This window comes from Rhinolophus ferrumequinum, chromosome 11 (genome assembly GCF_004115265.2).
Source record: "Rhinolophus ferrumequinum isolate MPI-CBG mRhiFer1 chromosome 11, mRhiFer1_v1.p, whole genome shotgun sequence".
NCBI classification, from domain to species: domain Eukaryota; kingdom Metazoa; phylum Chordata; class Mammalia; order Chiroptera; family Rhinolophidae; genus Rhinolophus; species Rhinolophus ferrumequinum.
In genome coordinates this window covers 13,766,297-13,784,404 of record NC_046294.1, presented here as the reverse complement: position 1 = coordinate 13,784,404, position 18,108 = coordinate 13,766,297, and the positions used below count along the sequence as shown (strand labels likewise).

At 47.4% G+C, this 18,108-nt stretch overlaps 1 protein-coding gene across 23 annotated transcripts in view; it reads right to left on the bottom strand.

Moving 5' to 3' along the window:
* Window positions 1-8,536: 8,536 nt before the first annotated feature.
* Window positions 8,537-18,108, bottom strand: part of CELF1 (CUGBP Elav-like family member 1) — a 66,717-nt gene continuing 57,145 nt past the window's right edge. For 15 of the 23 annotated variants that reach the window (XM_033120243.1, XM_033120231.1, XM_033120238.1 and 12 more), the window contains 4 exons: window positions 17,330-17,515; window positions 15,456-15,599; window positions 14,823-14,989; window positions 8,537-14,734 (listed from right to left, as the gene is read on the bottom strand). In XM_033120243.1, coding sequence (XP_032976134.1) covers window positions 14,862-14,989; window positions 15,456-15,599; window positions 17,330-17,515 — 458 coding nt within the window. In that variant the 3' untranslated portion in view covers window positions 8,537-14,734; window positions 14,823-14,861. Of the gene's footprint in view, window positions 14,990-15,455; window positions 15,600-17,329; window positions 17,516-18,108 lie in introns of all 23 variants that reach the window. The other 8 variants (XM_033120235.1, XM_033120239.1, XM_033120228.1 and 5 more) reach the window with 2 other exon arrangements.

Genomic DNA, 18,108 nt, shown 5'->3' with positions numbered 1-18,108 from the left:
ATTCATATGTTGAATCTTAACCCCCAGTACCTCAGAATGTGACATATAACTTGGTTACACTGTCTTTAAAGAGGTCAAGTGAGGTCATTAGGATGGGTCCCAATTTGATATGTCTAGTGTCATAAGAAGAGATTAGGACACAGACACACAGCGGGAAGACCATGTGAAGACAAAGGAAAACGACGGCCATCGACGAGCCAAGGAGAGACCAACCCTTTCAACCCCTTGGTCTCTGACTTTGGCCTCCAGAACTATGAGAAAATAAGCTATTATTTAAGTCCGCAGTCTATGGTAGCCTGAGCAGACTCACACACCCTACGACCACGGCCTGCTTTCTATGGATTTGTCTATTACAGACATTTCATACAAATGGAGACATACACTGTGGCCTTTTGTGACTGGCTTCTTTCACTCAGCATCGTGTTGTAGCGTGTGTCAGCACTTCGTTCCTTTTTGTGGCCGAGTAGCATTCCACTGTATGGATACACCTTTTTTTCCCCCATTAATTAATCGATGGACATTTGTGTTGCTTCACTTTTTGGCTATTATGGATAACCGTGCTATAAACATTCACCTACAAGTTTTCATGTGGACATGTTTTCATTTTTCTTGAAGACAGACACACACACGCACACCTAGGAGTAGAATTGCTGGGTCATGTGGTAACTCTGTGGCCAACTTTTGAGGAATTGCCAACCTGTTTGCCCCAGGGCCTTTGCACCTCTTGATCCCTTTCCTCCTCCCTTTCCCGACATTCTGGGGTTAAGTCCTGGTTTGGGTGAATCAGCTGATTAAACTCTCAGAGTTATATTTCATTCTGATATGAGATTTCTATCTATAGTTTTATATTCATTAATGAGGTTATTTGCTTAATGTCTTCTTCCCCCATTCAAATGTGTGGGCAGGGACTTTGTCTCCTTCATCACTGATTATATCCCCAGAGCAAGGTACACAGTGGCCACTCAGTAAATATGTTAAATGAATGAATGAATGGGAAAAAAGGGGAGGGATGCACGTTTAATTTTGAAATTTAAAGCAACCACTGCAGACTTAGCAGGCAATCTGCCACTCCTTGCCCCATGCCAGGGACACTGAGCACAGGTAGCGATGACCTCGTTTACTGTGAGCCAAATGGGTCCAGAGAGAGGCCATGGGGTGGGGAACGCATGACCAGCTCAGGGGTCCATGCCCCAGGCTCATGGCTCAGCAGAGGTAGAGGGGATGTAGGAGTGGACCCATGAGACTAGACAAGACCACCGGGACTCCCCAGGGGGAAGGGCCCTTGAACCAGGACCACAGGAAACTGGAGAAGATGGGGGAGAAAGGGAGGTACAGTGGTGAGTCAGGGAGCCAAGAGTTGGCTGGGATCTTCCTCTCAACTGGAAGGTGGGTCTGGGGTTGACGTTAACCTCCAGAGGGGAAGGAAGCTGGGCCCACAGGGAAAGTGCCAAGGAGCCAGCAGATTCTCTCCCTCTCCATAATCCAGACACAAGTTCACCTTGAGTCTTTGGCAGGAAGGAAAGGAGACGGACAGCCTGCAGCTGCACCCCAAAGGAGTCTGGGACCACAGTTTCCGGGCACTTGGGAACTCACATGATTTCGAAACTTGAAAACTTGACAGAAGAAAGTCAGCTCAGCAAAGAAATGACCATTACACACAGTTGGGTCAAGGTCATGTTCTTTTAGGGGAAGGGCTGTGGTTTGTCTTTGTACCACTAGAACCTGCACAGCCCTGGCAAAGTGCGAGGAGACCAATAGGAAAGAATGATAATAACTAACATTGCCTGAGCTAAGCATTTTCTCACTTATAGATAAGAAAACTGAGGTAAAGTGTCCTGCCCAAGACCGCACTGCTACCTAGAGACAGAGCAGGGACTGGACCCCAACCAGTGTGACTCTGGGAGTCTCAAAAAAAAGGAGAGGGAGAGGGGAGAAAAGGGAAGGGGAACTGGACACCGTTTTCAGGAATCAGTGACCTTCACCTGACACACGAGCTCACTGGGGATCTGATCCAAGGCTCTAGCCTAGGTGGGCAGAAGAAATGTACACAGAAGTGGCTAAGGAGACAATGGGCTGTCAAGCCTTGCTCGGCAATGCCCAGCGATGAAGGTGGACAAAAGGCCCTGGGAAGTCAGGACGAGCCTCAGAATTAAATGGTCTTTTCTGGGCCACTTACCCTCCCAGGATGGTGGGACAGTAGGGCATGGGGGTGCTTGCTGTGTCTGGTACCTACGTGCCTCACATTTTAGGTCCCTCTTTTATCGTCAAAAGGAGAAAATTATGTTTGGGGTCACAATCTCACATGTGTGGGCTGAAGATTTCTGCGTTGGTTGTTATTTGGGAGATTTCATATAAAAATCTGCATTTCCTGCTTCCCTTGGAGAGTGAAGCTCAAGCAAGCCAAGCCTGTGATTCTCTGTTAACCAGTCAAGTGGTCGGTGTCTGGTCCTAACAGACTGTCTCTCTTTAACCCTATTCTCACCTTAACACTGAAGCCAAGTGTCACCCATCATCTTAGATTGGCCTCCTTTCACATGCTTCCATCACCTGCCTGGTCTCTGCAGACATCTGCCTTTGCAATGTCTGCTCTAGAAATACAACAAATGTAACTGAAGGGAACGGTCCCTGGCTCCATCTGTCGTGGTCAGTGATTGGGAAGTCTGTCCCTCTAAATAAATTTGTTTTTCCTAGTTGTAAATGGGGTATCACCTCTCTGGTAAGGTTTCTGTGAAAACCAAATGAGATGGTAAGAACTTACTTTGAAAACAAGATGTTGAACTCATGTCCCTCTAATGGACCTCCTGAACCTTCCTTGAATTGGCTTTTACTATTTATAACTGAGAAAACTAGAAATAATCTGTGTCCAACAGGAGACTGGTTGAGACACCATGAAACTCTATGTAGCCTCTAAAAATGTGAGTTGTAGACACTGGTGTACGTACCCAGATGGAAGGGTGCCCGTGACATAGTAACTGAAAAGATGCAAGCCGCAGAACGTTCTCTACATTATGGCAGGATTTCATTTTTATTAATAAAAATGATGTATGCACATATTTTTGTATGTAGAGAGAACATTTCTGGAAGCACACCTACCCCATCTGTTTGTTATCAGTGGGCTGTGGGATGGGAAATGCGCACTTTTATGTACTTACGGCTGTTTGTAACTTAAGCACTTGCCAGGGCAGCGCTGTGCCAAGCGTTTGGGACAATCTCTCATCTTCCCAACTCTACTGTGTGTGTGTTTATATTTCCGTTGGACAGATGAGGAAGCTGAGACTGAGAATCAAGTCACTTGCCCAAGGTCAATACAGCAGGTATTATAGGCAAATTAAGAAAAACACAAGCTTTTCCCACCACACTCTATGGCCTCCTCCTAACTATACAAATGTTATGCATTTTAAAAAAAGACCCTCAAACCCTAAAACAACTTTTTTTAAAAAATTTTATTTAGGAATATTGGGGAACAGTGTGCTTCTCCAGGGCCCATCAGCTCCAAGTCGTTGTCCTTCAATCTAGATGTGGAGGGCGCAGCTCAGCTCCAAGTCCAATTGCTGTTTTCAATCTTAGTTGCAGGGGGAGCAGCCCGCCATCCCATGTGGGAGTCGAAGCAGCAACCTTGTGGTTGAGAGCAGGTGCTCCAACCGAGCCATCTGGCCACCAGGGAGGGAGCTGAGCTGCAGCTCGTTGTTTTACTTCTAGTTGCGGAGGGCGCAGCTCGCTGGCCCATGTGGGAATCGAACTGGCAGCCCCGTTGCCCAGAACTCATGCTCTAACCAACTGAGCCACCCGTCCGCCCTAAAATGACTTTTAAAAAAAGGTCATTGTGTCAAGTAAGCCTCATGCACGGGGCACACTCCATTTTAGAGGTGACAGGGTGGATGGCACTCTCAGGGCTGGAGGGTCACAGGTAGGGTCCCCTTCCCCAGGGGCTGTCCCTGTTAAAGGGACTCTCCAGCAGCAGAGGGCCCTGCAAAGCAGGTCCTGACACCAACTTCCTGGAGAACAAGGCCTTGGTGAACTGCCTCAGAAGTTGTATTAGCAGGATTCCTGTAACATGGCTCCAAGGGCCTTGGCTATTTGTTTCACAGCCACTGAGGGTCTACAAAGAATTTGGGTACTGACTGGTAGCTAACAATCTATGAATTAAGTATGGAAAAAAATTAATCCCTTTCTTCTGGAGTGGATGGAAATTTCTAAATAAAACTCTAGTATGTGTGTGTGTGTGTGTGTGTGTCGGGGGGTTGAAGCCCCTTTTTGGGGAAGCTCTTGGACAAAAGTGACTGTCATCTTTTGATATCTATTGTCCATTTACTCAGTGTTTCCTGAATACTATCTGCCAGCCCTGGGGCTCCAGTGAGGAATAAGACAGACATGGTCTCTGCCTTCATGAAGCTCCGTTATAGAGATGGAATTTCAACCAGAGCACCCGGGGTCCACCACAGACTCAGGTGGACCTGGGTTAAAACCCCTCTCCTACCTATAATCACGTGACAGAGGACCTGCAGCCTGTGTGTGCCTTACTCTTTACCTTCCTATGCTGCCAGCTGGGGATGGGCTAGTCCAGTGGCTAGGATCCATAAATGTAGTTACTTCATATTGTTAAAAGCAAAGCAACTGGCCAGGACAGTCCTGACCACTGTAACAGGCTGCAATGATGGAAACGATTGTGTCCAATTCGGTAGCCAGTAGTCACATGTGGCTTCACCGTGAAACTGAGGAATGGAACTTTTTTTATCAAACAGCTCCAATGCTAGTGGGTAACCATTCTGAACAATGCAGTCAGGTCTAGAAGATTGCCAGATCCAGGGTGAAGTGAATGATACAGCAAGCAGGTAAGCAAGAGGAGCTGGGAGAAGTGGAAGGGACCGGGCGGCTGCAGGAACATGGCTGGATTGCGAGGAGACAAGCTCAGAAGGGCTTGGAATGGCAGAAGCAGGTGGCATAAGGCTAGTGCTGAGTAGTTTTCAAGTAGGGGGAGGGAGAGCATGCCTCAGGAAGTAGGTTAAATGAAAGCCAGACATAAAAAGGCACACATTGTATGACTGCATTTCCATGACACGTCCATAATAGGCAAATCTATACAGCAGAAAGATTAGTGGTTTGCTAGTGGCTAGGAAGGGCGGGGGAGGGGGTGGTGACTAAGGAGAATGGGGTTTCTTTGGGGGCTGATGAAAATGTTCTAAAATTAGGCTATGGTGATGCTTGCACAGCATAAAAGTCAATGACTTGTACACTTTAAGTGGGTGAGCTGTATAGTGTGAAGAATCGTTATCTCCATCAAGTGGTTTAAAAACACCAAAAACTCAGGCATCAGGTCAGTGGGATCCCTGCGGGGGATGAGGTGGAGATGGAGGCAGGGCCGAAGTTCCTGTAGACTTGGCTGCAGGAGTGTCAGGATGGCCCTTTTCAGGTGAAATGGATTCAATTTCCCATCCCAAGACTCTGATTTAAAAAAAACAAGAGCCCTCTCTATAGCTGGAATCTTCACCAGGAAAGAGAAAGTCAATGTATGCAAAAGAAATTAAACACCAGCTGGTGGGGGTTGGAAAGGACTCCTGAGAGAGAAGGAAAATGCTTGAAAAAGGAAGGTGTAAGAAGCAGCCATCTATGATCTCTCCCGGAAGGGCTGTTATCAGACATTAGTTTGACATTCCCAGAGGTGAAGGGACAAATATGGTCTTTCATTTCCTTCTCGATGGCGGTTCTTCATCAGGAACGGAGATGCTCAGATGGGCACAGCATGTACAGAACCTGGGAGAGACAGGGGAGCTGTGTGCTAATGGAGAAGGTCAGTGCACAGGCTGTCTCTGCGGTAAAGCCAGGAACCAGGGGTGGGGCAAAATTTAGGTACTGAGGAATCTACTCAAAAGTAAAAGGTGACTGAATGTTGGTTTTTAAAAGGAATATAGTTTAAGACACAGAGATACGATTATGAAGATGCACAAGTCTACATTTTGAAAGCTTAAAAACAGTACTTTTGGCATATTCCCTTTTTTGTAAATTCTGACGAGAAACAATAGCCTTTAAGTGTGTTAAATGGGAAGACGTTCAAGTTGTACTTAGCGTTCTATTTTTATACCAAGTTCTGTCTCAGAACACGGGCGTTCCAAGACCACGTTGGTCTTGAGTCACAGAAAGAGCCGTGCTAGCGTGGAGATGGGATGGACAGCAGAGAACAGTCAATAACACTGTGATGACTTCTGTGTGGTCAAAGAAGGTAACCACATCTATTGTGGTCACTTCATCATGTATATATATATATATCAATCCCTACGTTGTACACCTGGAACTAATGGACTACTGGCAGTCAGTTATACTTCAATTAAAAAAGAAAACCTGGGGGGCCGGCCTGGTGGCTCAGGCAGTTGGAGCTCCATGCTCCTAACTCTGAAGGCTGCCGGTTCGATTCCCACATGGGCCAGTGGGCTCTCAACCACAAGGTTGCCAGTTCAACAACTCGAGTCCCACAAGGGATGGTGGGCTGTGCCCCCTGCAACTAGCAGCGGCAACTGGACCTGGAGCTGAGCTGCGCCCTCCACAACTAAGACTGAAAGGACAACAACTTGAAGCTCAACGGCACCCTCCACAACTAAGATTGAAAAGACAACAACTTGACTTAGAAAAAAAGTCCTGGAAGTACACACTGTTCCCCAATAAAGTCCTGTTCCCCGTCCCCAATAAAATCTTAAAACAAAAAAACCAACCTGTGCTAGATGGGACAGAACTTTGGGTTCAACCACCCTCTAATCACAGAAAGAGGTCTGGGAAGGGAGTCCATGGAGGAAGCCCAATTCCATCCTTGCCCAATTTCCCAAAGTGTGAAACACAGCCTGGCAATGGCATCCAATGACCACTTCATAGGTGTATATATAGAAAGATGCTTATGTAGCTAAATGTGTATTTTAGGTGACATTGGAAATGGTGCATTTCAAGTTGCTTTAAAACACCTTAGATGGTCATGGTAGTATAACATTATAAAGGACTGAATACCACTGAACTGCCCACTTAAAAATGGTTAAAGTAGAAAATTGTGTGTTATATGTATGTTACCATATGAAAACCATTAAACATCAGGTAAAGACGTTTCGGTGGTACCAGATCTAGGCAAGAACTGTGGCAGGCGAGCCGTTCCGGAAGCAGCCGCGTCCTCACAGGACATGGCCTCGCAGGAGCAAGCTGACCAACCCCTCAGGGCTCCAAGTTACCAACAGACCCCCTAAACACCATGACAGCAGCTCTGAGAAGGGCAAAGCAGTAACGATTCACCTCCCCAGGGAGCCACAAGTTGCAGAGTCCCCCAAGTTCCTGTCTCTAGAGCCTAGAAGGACAGTGTGGAGTCATGTGAGATGGAGACCGGTTAATTAAAGCATCTACTGGGTTTATTATGTCTCCTCGGTCTGGTTAAGGGCTCAGGAGTCAGGCTGACTGGCTGGATTCCCGGTGCACGCCCCTTTCTAGTCGGCAACCCAGTTTCTTTCAACCTCAGTTTACTCGTCTGCAAAATGGGGATGGGAACAGTAGCTCACTCCCAGGGATGTTACAGACTGGAACACACAATGTATACCAAGTGTTTTACAGCACTTGGATTGTGGTCAGTGAACATTAGCTTGGATAATTACTGCATATTACAACAAAGTTTTGGTTTTCAGTTCAATGTATTTTTAATGAATACAAATGAGAAAGCAATATTCCTAAGTTTATTTGCGTTCAGAACCCCTACTTCACAGAACATTTCATGGGCTGGTGCTCAGTGCAACTCTCACTGGGATATATATTCTACTCCAGACATAGCACACACAGAGGGACTCTGACGAGAAGGCTGAGGCCTGGCCCACCCATTGGCCACGTGCTGGCTACATGTGTCTAGACAGCCACCAGCTTCCCAAGGTCTGGCCTCCTTGGGACGGAGGACGGAGGGCGCAGAGGCAGCAAAGGAGCACGTAAGGAGCAGACAAGCTTATACTTAGGCCAGAGGGCCTGAGACTCCCCGCCAGCCCAGGGGCTGAGCCCCTCTTTCACGGAGGACTGAGGTGGCCCAGGTGCAGTGCCCACGGAGAGTGATCTAGAATTACTGAATGGTAAATCCAAGGAACCTGAGAAATACCCTTCTGTGACCTTGTTCTAAGGAGTTGACCCACTGTGGGCTGGAGCGGGACGGGAAGAGTCCCATGCGCCACCTCCGTGCTGGTCGGCCACCTCCCTGGGTGTGGGAACTCCGCAGCCCAGGTAAGGGTCTTGCACTTACAGGTTTGGACCAATTCTGCAGTATGGCAGCCACTACTGGCAGAGAAGAAGCACGAAAATTAAGGCCGCCAAACAAGTTTTAAGGTGCTGCCATATCGGCAGGGATGCTGCAAAAGAATAGAGGATGGTGGAGAAGACAGTGTTTTGGGAGAAATTACCGTTTTTCAAGAGCCTTTGGTGCGTTCACTTGCATACCAACAGGTACATCAAGATGAAACCTTTCTTAGCAGGGCACCTACTCCTTCTCCAGGAATGCCACCGACCCCAACAATCAATAACTCTGAAGACAACATCAATTCTTCTCAAACAGTTTAATAGCAAATAAACAAAGGAAGAAGGTACCACACTTGGCAGATACAAAATGACTTTTTGTCCGTGTGTCTGTGCAATTAAAACAGATTTAGATTCCCCATTGGGACAAAAGGAAAAACACACAAAAAAAGGAAGGAGATTCCTTTTAAACACATACTCCCTTGCTCCAAACTTGTAACATTTTTTTTTTCTTTTTTAATCCACTACACAAACTCTGTGATCAGGTCAGAAAAGCGACAAGGGCTCTTCTTGCCTTTTTTTTTTTTTTTTAAACCATTAAAGTAAAATCCATAATTTTCTACATAGTACAACACAAGTTCACACAAAAAAGACATTTTCTTTTGCAAATCAAAACAGGAAAGAAAGGAAAAGCTCAAACAAGGTAAAGGAAAAGCGTTTCTACGGCTGAATCACGACTTTGAGTTGATTGAATCCCGTGGTTGCTGAAGAACAGACTGTGCGTTTGGTCATAGTGGCAATTTTTTTTCTCTTCACATTGTGAAATCACTTTACATTGTTTTCTAGTAGAAAAGGCAAAAAACTGTACAAAACCCCTAGTGTTAAATACAACGTTTGTACCAATAAAAAACTCACACAGGTTTGTCTCCAAAATGTAAAGGTTCTTTTTTTTTTTCTTTTTAAATTATTCACAAAAAGCAGCTGGAAATCAGAAAGGCAGCTGCCTCTCCAGGGTCTCAAATCCATTAAAACCACCACAGAACAATTAAAACAATCAGAGAGAAAAGGAAAAGGAAACAACGTCCAACATTTGGCATTTGGTTTTATCCACAGGTTTTCCCAGAGCTCCTCTTGGAATTGAAAGCAAAATATATTGGCAAACACGGATTCTGAATACACAGGAAGGGGAGCCTCAGCGCGCCTTCTGCCAACAGAGGCGGCTCTGTGCAGTCAGACTGTGGGGTGCCCGGCAGTCTTGCTCAGGCTGGGGTTCCTGGCCTCTTTCCACCCAATCACCCCTTCCAGGAAACGAGGCAGCCTACCATACACTGGGCCTCCATTTGGCCGCCCTTTCCTCCCAGTAAGAGCGGCCTCAAGCATAATACTAGGCCACCCCGGGCCCCAGAGCAGAACTTCTGCTGGGACCCCTTCCTTCAGCAACCCCAGCACCGATGACGCTAACAGTGCCTCTACCTTCCCCACCCCCTCCCCCGTCCCTCAGCTACCCCTCACCACCCACCTTCCCTGGACAATCCTACTACCCAGCTCTCCCACCCACCCAGCTTAGGTCTGCGTGGGATCTATCACCAACTCCTCCCTTGGCAACCTCTTACCTCCACAGACCCATCCCGTGACCTCTCATCTCTGGCCTCTCCCTCCGCCATTCACATTCTCACTCAAGTCCCTAAGACCCTGAGGCTGGATGGTGCCACAAGAGAGGAGGGCAAGTTCCTCGCAGGGAACCAAGGAACTGGCTTGCCTGGCACCCAGGGACAGTAGCTATTTGGCTCTTCACCCAATTTAAAGAAACAAACCCCCACCCCACCAGCTAAGCCATAACAGAGCTGCGGTGAAGAGCCAGTGTGGGGTGGCTGGTGGCCAGAGCTGTAAACAGTGTGAAGACTGTAGTATTGTGCTTGTCACCTAGGAAAAGCGCTGGCAGGTGTATTGCCGTTAGTGCACAGATGGCCTCCTCCGAGAGGCTGGAGCACCCCCCTCCTTCTGGGCAGAGGGATGCTCACTGCCCCTGATGCGCTAAGCCTCCTGCCCACCTGCAGCCACCTTCTGGATCCTATCTCTGCTCCTCGTGCCTCTCTGGGCACCCCCCCAACCCGTCTCTGAGCAGAGCAGCCAGCCTCCTGGAGGCCCCGCTGAGGCCTGGAGGCCACATGAGGTGACAGTCTAAGTGCACAGGCAAACGCTCTAAGGGCAAAAGAGGAGAAAGTTGCCACTTCAAAATAAAACAATACAATCTTGAAAAAAAATCAACCCCACAACAATTTAAAACAGCTTCTTTGAAACCCTTTTAAATCGGTCAGTTTTTGCACAAACTATAGAAAACAGAGAGGTGAAGGTGATATATACGAAGGTGTGAAGAAACAGCAGGAAACATGCAAAACTTGTTTTTTCTGGGCATAATCTTAGTAGGAAAGGAAAAAATTCAAAACAAAAACACAAAAACAATACAAAAACAGAAAAAAAATCAAAGCATCACATTTTGCTGTGGAGACTGTAGAAACAAGCATGGGGGTGGGGACAGTGGCCCAAGGGGAAGGGGCCGGGGGCCGGAGGGACCTGAAGGCTCCCTGCAGGTCGCAGGGTGGCTGCAAGGAAGAACCACAGAAGAAAAAGGGCTGGCTGGGGCCCAAACTGCAGCTGCTGTCAAAAAGGAAAGGGGGTTCTGGTGTTTTCTGCAGCTGAGAACTCAGAAACAAAAACAAGAACACATGCGGTCTCCTCAAGCCCCATCAACTGTATCAGCAAAATGTGCTCAGGAGCCTCAAAGGTTTTAGTGACATCTTTTATTTCATTGTTTACTTCAAAGTTGTCTTTAAAACTAAGCACAGAGAAACAAAGCCTAGGAAGGGACTGGCTGTGTGTTCACAGAAACACAAACACCACGCGGTATGTGCTAGTAGGGCTGCTCTGAAGACAGTTACAAAGAATTGGAATCACAAAATCAAGTGGTTATCTTATGAAGTTCTAGAAAAATAGATTTTTTTTATATTCAAATGCAAGTTTAAATATTTCCCCTTCAGCAGTCGTTCTAGCAAAACCAATTTGGCAGCACAAAAGAAAAAAAAGGAGAGAAAAAAGAAAAAACAAAGAAAGAAACAAACATAATAAAAATACACGTCAGCATCAAAGGTCAACACAAGGTCAAAGGTGAGAGTTCAAGCATCAGAGAAGCTGAAGAGACAGGGATTTGGACGATGTACTTGACGCCACATCGACATGCTTTAGGCACAACGATGAACAAACGGCAGGAATCTAGAAAAAAAAACAAACCAGAAAGAGGGAGACCCACTGAGTTACACAGAGCAATACATCCAAACAAAGAGAGAGAGAACAGAACACTCACTGTGTACAGTCCTGAAATGAGGAGGCGGGTGGGGCAGGGGCTGGGTAATGACAGGGAACTTTTGCACATGCTAACAATGGACACAGGGAAAAGTCAAAAGGACATGGAGGACACCAAGAAAACATCCAATTGCCAGAGACAGAAGGGAACCTAAGGCTTGGATTTCCCCCGAAGCATCCGAACATGTCTGAGAAGGTCTCTGGTGGGGCAGAGTCTCAGCCTCTCGCCCAACTCCCTGGTCAAAACCCAGGGAGAGAGCAGGAGACGCTGGCTGGGGTGGGAGAATTCTGTAGGGGAGAGGGCCAGGATTTCTCCTCAATCCTATGGGGATGGCCCTTTGCTCCCAGAAATCCAAGCTCTTAGCTTCCACACAGGCCCTGGCCACTCAGGTGGGACCCAGGAGACAGTGTCTGGCTGCATTCAAGGCAAATCAATTTCATGATGAAACCCAAGTAAGAAACAAAACTACAGCAGAAAACACATTTATGTAAGTGAAACCCCCACACAACAGTAAAGGATTGCTTAAGACTTGACTGCGAGTCTCCACTCTCCGAGCTGAACCCTTTCACACGGTGAGACTGATAGGGGAGCAGCTTCTTCACAAACCATCTTTGGCCTGGGGAGAGAACTGTGCTCAAGGGCAGTGCTGCTGTGCTAACTCACTGGGCAGGGGAGAAGAGGACAGACACAAGTGCCCGGTCTCACCAGCTGGCGGCCGTGGCAGCCCAGGGCCCTCCTGGGGCACACGCTCTTTTTAGAAAAGAGAACCTACCCACGAGCAGGTATGAAACCTCAGGGTCTGGTATCAAAGACGGGCTGGTCGCACCTTTGCCTCTGTCATTTGTAAAGGGGTTTCTTAAGGTCCCAGCACACGGGACAAATCCTTGGACAATAATGGTGAAATGGGGGAGGAGGGAGAGAAGGGAGAAAGTGGGAACGGAGTGGAGTTCTGGGCTTTGGAAAACCCCACGATGGCCGAGGAGGAAGACAGAACAGCAGGTTAGCAATCACAGCACCGCAGCACCTGAGAGCACAACTCTCTCCTCCGCCAAGTCACAGCATTAACTCCTTCCCCCTCTGGCAGATTAGCTGGGCTGCAAACAGGCCACAGAAAGTCAGTAGTTTCAATCATACACAGCACCCTGTGTGTATAACAATCACATTCTGGATTCTACAAAATCCTGGCCTTTTCCAGAGATATAATTTAGGTAATAAATATTCTCCACCCCGGAGCTGTATAAAACTTCTATAAAAATAGAAACGACATTCTTGGTTCCAGCCGGTTGGGATTCAGAACAGCGCCTCCCCAACCTAGCATTTTTTTCTTTTTTTGTTTTCTTTTTTCTTTTTTATTTTTATTTTTTGCATTTATTTAAAAAATCCCATCATGACCCTGGAAGCCTTTGGAACAGTTTTATCCTTGAAACACAGGACACATTTCACCCAGTGCGCAGAATTCAAGTTTACGTGGTTCAGCTAAGAAGTGTGTTTCATGTTTGTTTCTTAGAGGACAACAGACCCCAGTTATCACTATGCGAAGGGAACAGCTGTCCCAGCTTGCATGGGATAATCCAACACCACCAACTACCCGTATGACAGCAAGATGGTCAATCCCTGTCTAACCAAATGGACAGCGTGACAAGGAGAGAGCCCCCATCCGACTTACTTGTGAACCAACTCCTTTCATCTCATCTCTGCTGCTAGGGGTCAAGCCGATGTCTGTGAAGTTTAGGATCGCAGGGACCCAGTCCCTAGCCTTGGCTAAGAGTCGTATCCTAACAAGGCTACCTGTGCGCAGGTGCCCATTCCCAACAGCAGGTCCTTCCTGGCTCTCTCCCCCCACAGCAGTTCTTGGAGCAAAGGCCGAGCCCAGAGGCTGGGTGGGTCACAGGCAAGAGCTGGAGTGAGACCGTGGGAGGCAGCGGGGAGCTAACTGTAAGCACGAGGACAAAAATGAACACGGTAATACTGAGGTAAATGAACACTAAATCCATACGGAGGCTGTAAACGTCCTGTTGTCTCCTCTGTCTCCAAGAGCAGAAGATGGGGCTGGAGTGGTTAGAAGAGGGGCCTGCCTTGGCGAGAACACTATGTCTGGGACACCTCACTCAAGGAGGCAAGCGTTGATTTCTTAATCCTTTGAAGCACTAAGTGCTGGCCACTGGCAAATACAGCACTGGCTGGAAGGGCCCTTCTGATGCAGGCTCACCCAGAAGCAGGCTCCTTCTCCCCTAACTCGATGGCTTTTGATTCCTCTGCTCAGGAGAGGTGCCCCTTCAGCCGGGTCCTCTAAGCCCTTCTTGGTTCTGCCCTCCTGAGAAAGCTGTGGCTGCGACGGAAGTGATGGTACTTGCCTGGTCAGCTACAGGGAAGCAGCCCCGAGCATTTCCTTAGAGGCCTTCTCTACCAGGACCTCTTAGAAACGGGCTGCGGGCTAACGATCTGGTGTTGACATAAACCAAAAATTACCTCTTTGACCAGATGCTTCTTTCTAACAGCCACCAGCGAGGCAGGGCGAACCCAACACCAACGGCTAGCTGGGGAAGCTGGTAATGGGTGAAGTCTCCCTTTTTTTGCATGTCAGGCTAATTTAACAGGTGCTTTATTTCCAGAGAATCGTTAGCCCCTTCTTGGGAAAGAGGGACAGAAATCCTAATCAAGAATCTGAAAAACTGGTGGCAAGAACTCAGAGGGCAGCCAGGGAGGAGTTTCAGCCTGCAGCTCCAAGGGCCGCTGGGTGTCAAGCCCCTCTCCCTCTCCTCCAAAGCCACCCCCACCCGCTCCAAGCCCCCAGCTATTGGACGTTAGTTCTCATTTCATCCGCTCTCGCACTTAAGGAGATTCTAGGGGTCAGTTTTTGGTTTCATTCAATCCTCTCTCTTGGGGGAATTTGGGGCAAGTTCTGATCTTCTTTTTTGATGTTTCTCCATCCCCTCTCCTCCCCCAGGGCAGTTTGATGTTGGTCCTTCTCAACACACACTGGTTACAAACACAGCAAACTTTAAATAAAGAAAAAAACTCAGGATATGGCACCTAAACTCCAAAGTAAAACACTGGAAACCAAAGCACAAACTTGTCCTCTGTACGAAGCGAAACTCCCACAGAAGGCAGTAGCCGAGTCTTCAGGGCAAGCTGTGCCTGCGAGAGTGGCAGGGATCAGGGTCCAGGGCTGTCAACACACAGCCTTAGGGCTTCGAATCATTAAGGGTGCTCCTCCCCAACTTACCAGAAGACCCTCTCACTCCAGTCTCAGAGGGGAGCACGTTCAGTAGGGCTTGCTGTCATTCTTCGAACGTTTGAGCTGCACTTTAAGCCGCTTCATGCCAATCTGAAAGCCGTTCATGGACTGGATGGCAGCTTGAGCCGAAACAGGATTGTCGTAACTTACAAAACCTGTGTGTCCAAGCAGAAACCTAGGTGAGGGACATAACGAGGCAAGGGGATTCTCAGTCCTCCTTATGCAAGATACTTTATGAGCTTAGTCTCAAACCCCAATTTTTCTCAGCAGGGACAAGAATTCTGGAAATTCTATCACATGAAATAAATTAGGTTCCTAACAGTACCACCTGACATCGGCATGGTACTTTTCAGTTTTTCGGCCAAGCCATTTTCCATATATTATTTTAACCTCTGGAGCAACAATGTGGGCAGAAATCACGCCCCCTACAGAAATAAAAAACAAACAAACAAAAAAAGAATGTACTACACCTCAAAAAGAGGTCATGTAGCTATCAACGGCTGAGTTAACAACCCAAACTCCAGCGCAGCTTCCTGCTATCAGCCCCTTCGCCTTCTTTCTCAGTGGTAAGCACACTTACCACCCCGTCCCCCGCACACTCCAGAGGAGAAGCCAACATACCGAAACACTTGCTCAGGTTCGTCTGCTTGTCGATAAACACCTTGGCCGACACGACATTCCCGAAGGGCATAAACATCTGCAGCAGGTCCTGATCCCCAAACTCCTGGGGCAGGTGGTAGATGAACAGGTTGGCTCCCTCGGGACCTTCAAGACACCCAACGATGGAAAGATCAGTGTCAAGCACGCTCATACCCCTGCACCAACAGTCTCTCACTTCCCTGTGTTAAAACTGTCAGCACCCCAACAAACAGAGATTCATTTGGAGAATTGAACAGATTCTCCAAAGACAAGGCAGGGAACTGAAGAGCAGTAACTGAGACAGAGTCCTTCCCTCATGCTTAGCCACACTCCGTCTCACTGAGAGATGTCAGAATTCGACTTTGTGGGAGGAAGGTACGCTGAGACGATAAACTCGGCAGACTTGTGTGTGGAACAATAAAATCAGAGACTAGAGGCTTACAGAGGAACACAGAAATGGAGGGAGAAAGAGATTATAAACAAAACAGGTTTCAAAATGGTGCCTAGAAACTATAGGGACAGCAAACAGACTGGCAGTTGTCAAGAGGCAGGGAACGACTACAAAGGAACAGGAGGGAATTTCTTGGAGTGACAGAAATGTTCTGTATCTGTGATGGAGGTTACAGGAGTGTATACACTCAGCAAAACTCATAAAGCTATATTCCAAAAAACGGTGAATTTTACCATATGTAAATTGTGCCTCAGTAAAAAAAATTACATTTTAAAAGTTGCCTATGATTAACACTGAGCTCAAAAATAGAATATGCTTTCCTTTTCCCGCCACTCAACTCACCGATTTTCTAACCAAAGGAGAGTTTCATTAAAACCACAGTCCAGCCTTTCTCCAACCACCCTGACCTCCCTGATGTTGTCAAACACATTAAGAAACATCGCTGCCTCAGGGCCTTTGCACTTGCTGTTCCTCTGCCCCCATTACTCTTCTTATTCTGCTTCCATGCTTCCTTTGGGTTTCAGCTTACATGGCAACTTAGAAAGGCCTTCTATGACCATTCCATATAAAATGCTGTGCCTCTGGCACTCGCTTCTCCTCTCTTCTTTCCTGCTCATCATTCTACAGAGTATCATCCGGAACACCTCCTGCTTTTACCTGTTTATTGTCTGTCTCCAAAATTCCATCAGTTCCCCCACTACCACATCCCAGGGCACATAAGTGTATGATTCAGAGCAGGTAAGAATGTACTAGACCAGGACTTCTTGTTGCTATGGCAAGAAATTGGATACTTGTCTTTTTCCTACACTAGTGCTTAAATATTGCCAGCTCCTGGTTATAAAAACCCAGTCAAATATGCACAGAGGAATCAGCACAGAGGAATCAGCAGGACTTTTCTCTGCATACAAACCACCTTTAGCCCCTTTTCTACCTAGAAAGCCTCTCTTGAATTTAATACCATTTATATCAAAACACTTATTGCCCACTGCATCAACCCATGGGCCCTAACTCTTTCTGTCCAATCAGCCTTCAGTCTGTCTCAATAAGGAGAAGCATAGGTCAGAAAGCGAGGAGAATGCCAAACGATGTTGCTGTACACAGGAGATACCCTCTGACAGGTTTGTAACACAGAGAAGACTTCCTAAGACTTGATTACTAGATTGCCACACTGGTGTCAGACACAGTAAGGTTGGTATGTTTCCTCCTCTAAAAATGGCAGCCCAATCCCAGGAGGGTGCGTAGACGTTCAGATATGAGCCATATCCAGAAAACATTCCAAATGCAGATCACACTTCACCGTTTCTCAGTCTACCCCTGACAATGACCACCTTTGCCCTGCCTTTCAGTTCTGGTGCAGATGGAGAAACCACCCCCATCCCTGACTCCAGCCTCCCTTTGCACTCACCTTCCTTCTGGCTTCCAGCAGCACCAATACTCTGCTGTGTCAACAGATTCTGGTTATACAGAGTGGGAAGCGCTGCGGCAGCGTACTGCTGGATCCCCGAGTAGGCCTGTGTGAGGGCCTCCATGGTGCTCCCAGTGCCATTGGAAAGGCCACTGCTGCCCAGGCCGCCATTCAGAGCAGCCATCCCTTGGGTAGGGAGTGGGGAGAGAACAGGATTAGCAGACTGGAAAGACTCAACCGACACCAAAGACAAACTTCGAAGTCCTCCCTTTCATCTCTCTCTTAAGCTTCGCCCTGAGGAGGAATCCCCATCGGAGTGGTCAGATTTCAGGACATTCACCAGGCCTTGTTGCTAACAGGTCATTTAAAAATGCCATCCCAGGTGTGGCTCTCCCCATTACCTTCTTCCAATCTGTGCATTTTGGCCTTTCTGCCACTTTCTCACACAGAGCTGGAATCTGGTAAATAAGAGTCCCAGGAATGGAGACTAACAGGGGGAGATGTGGTTTACAACAAGATGTGGGTAAACCCTATCAGCAAAACAGCACCTAACGTTACTGAGTACATTCTATAGGCCAAACATACTGAACAATGTGCTCAGAACTTTACCCATGTTCTCATTTAACTTTCTAATTACCCGCCAAGTACTCTATTCCGACTTCATAGATGAGAAAATGACCTTAGAAAGGTGCCTGAAAGTAACAGCTAGTTAAGAGGAGAAATGGGATGAAACTCAGGTCTCAATCGAAATCCCATGGTTATTTCTAAGTTCACTAGGC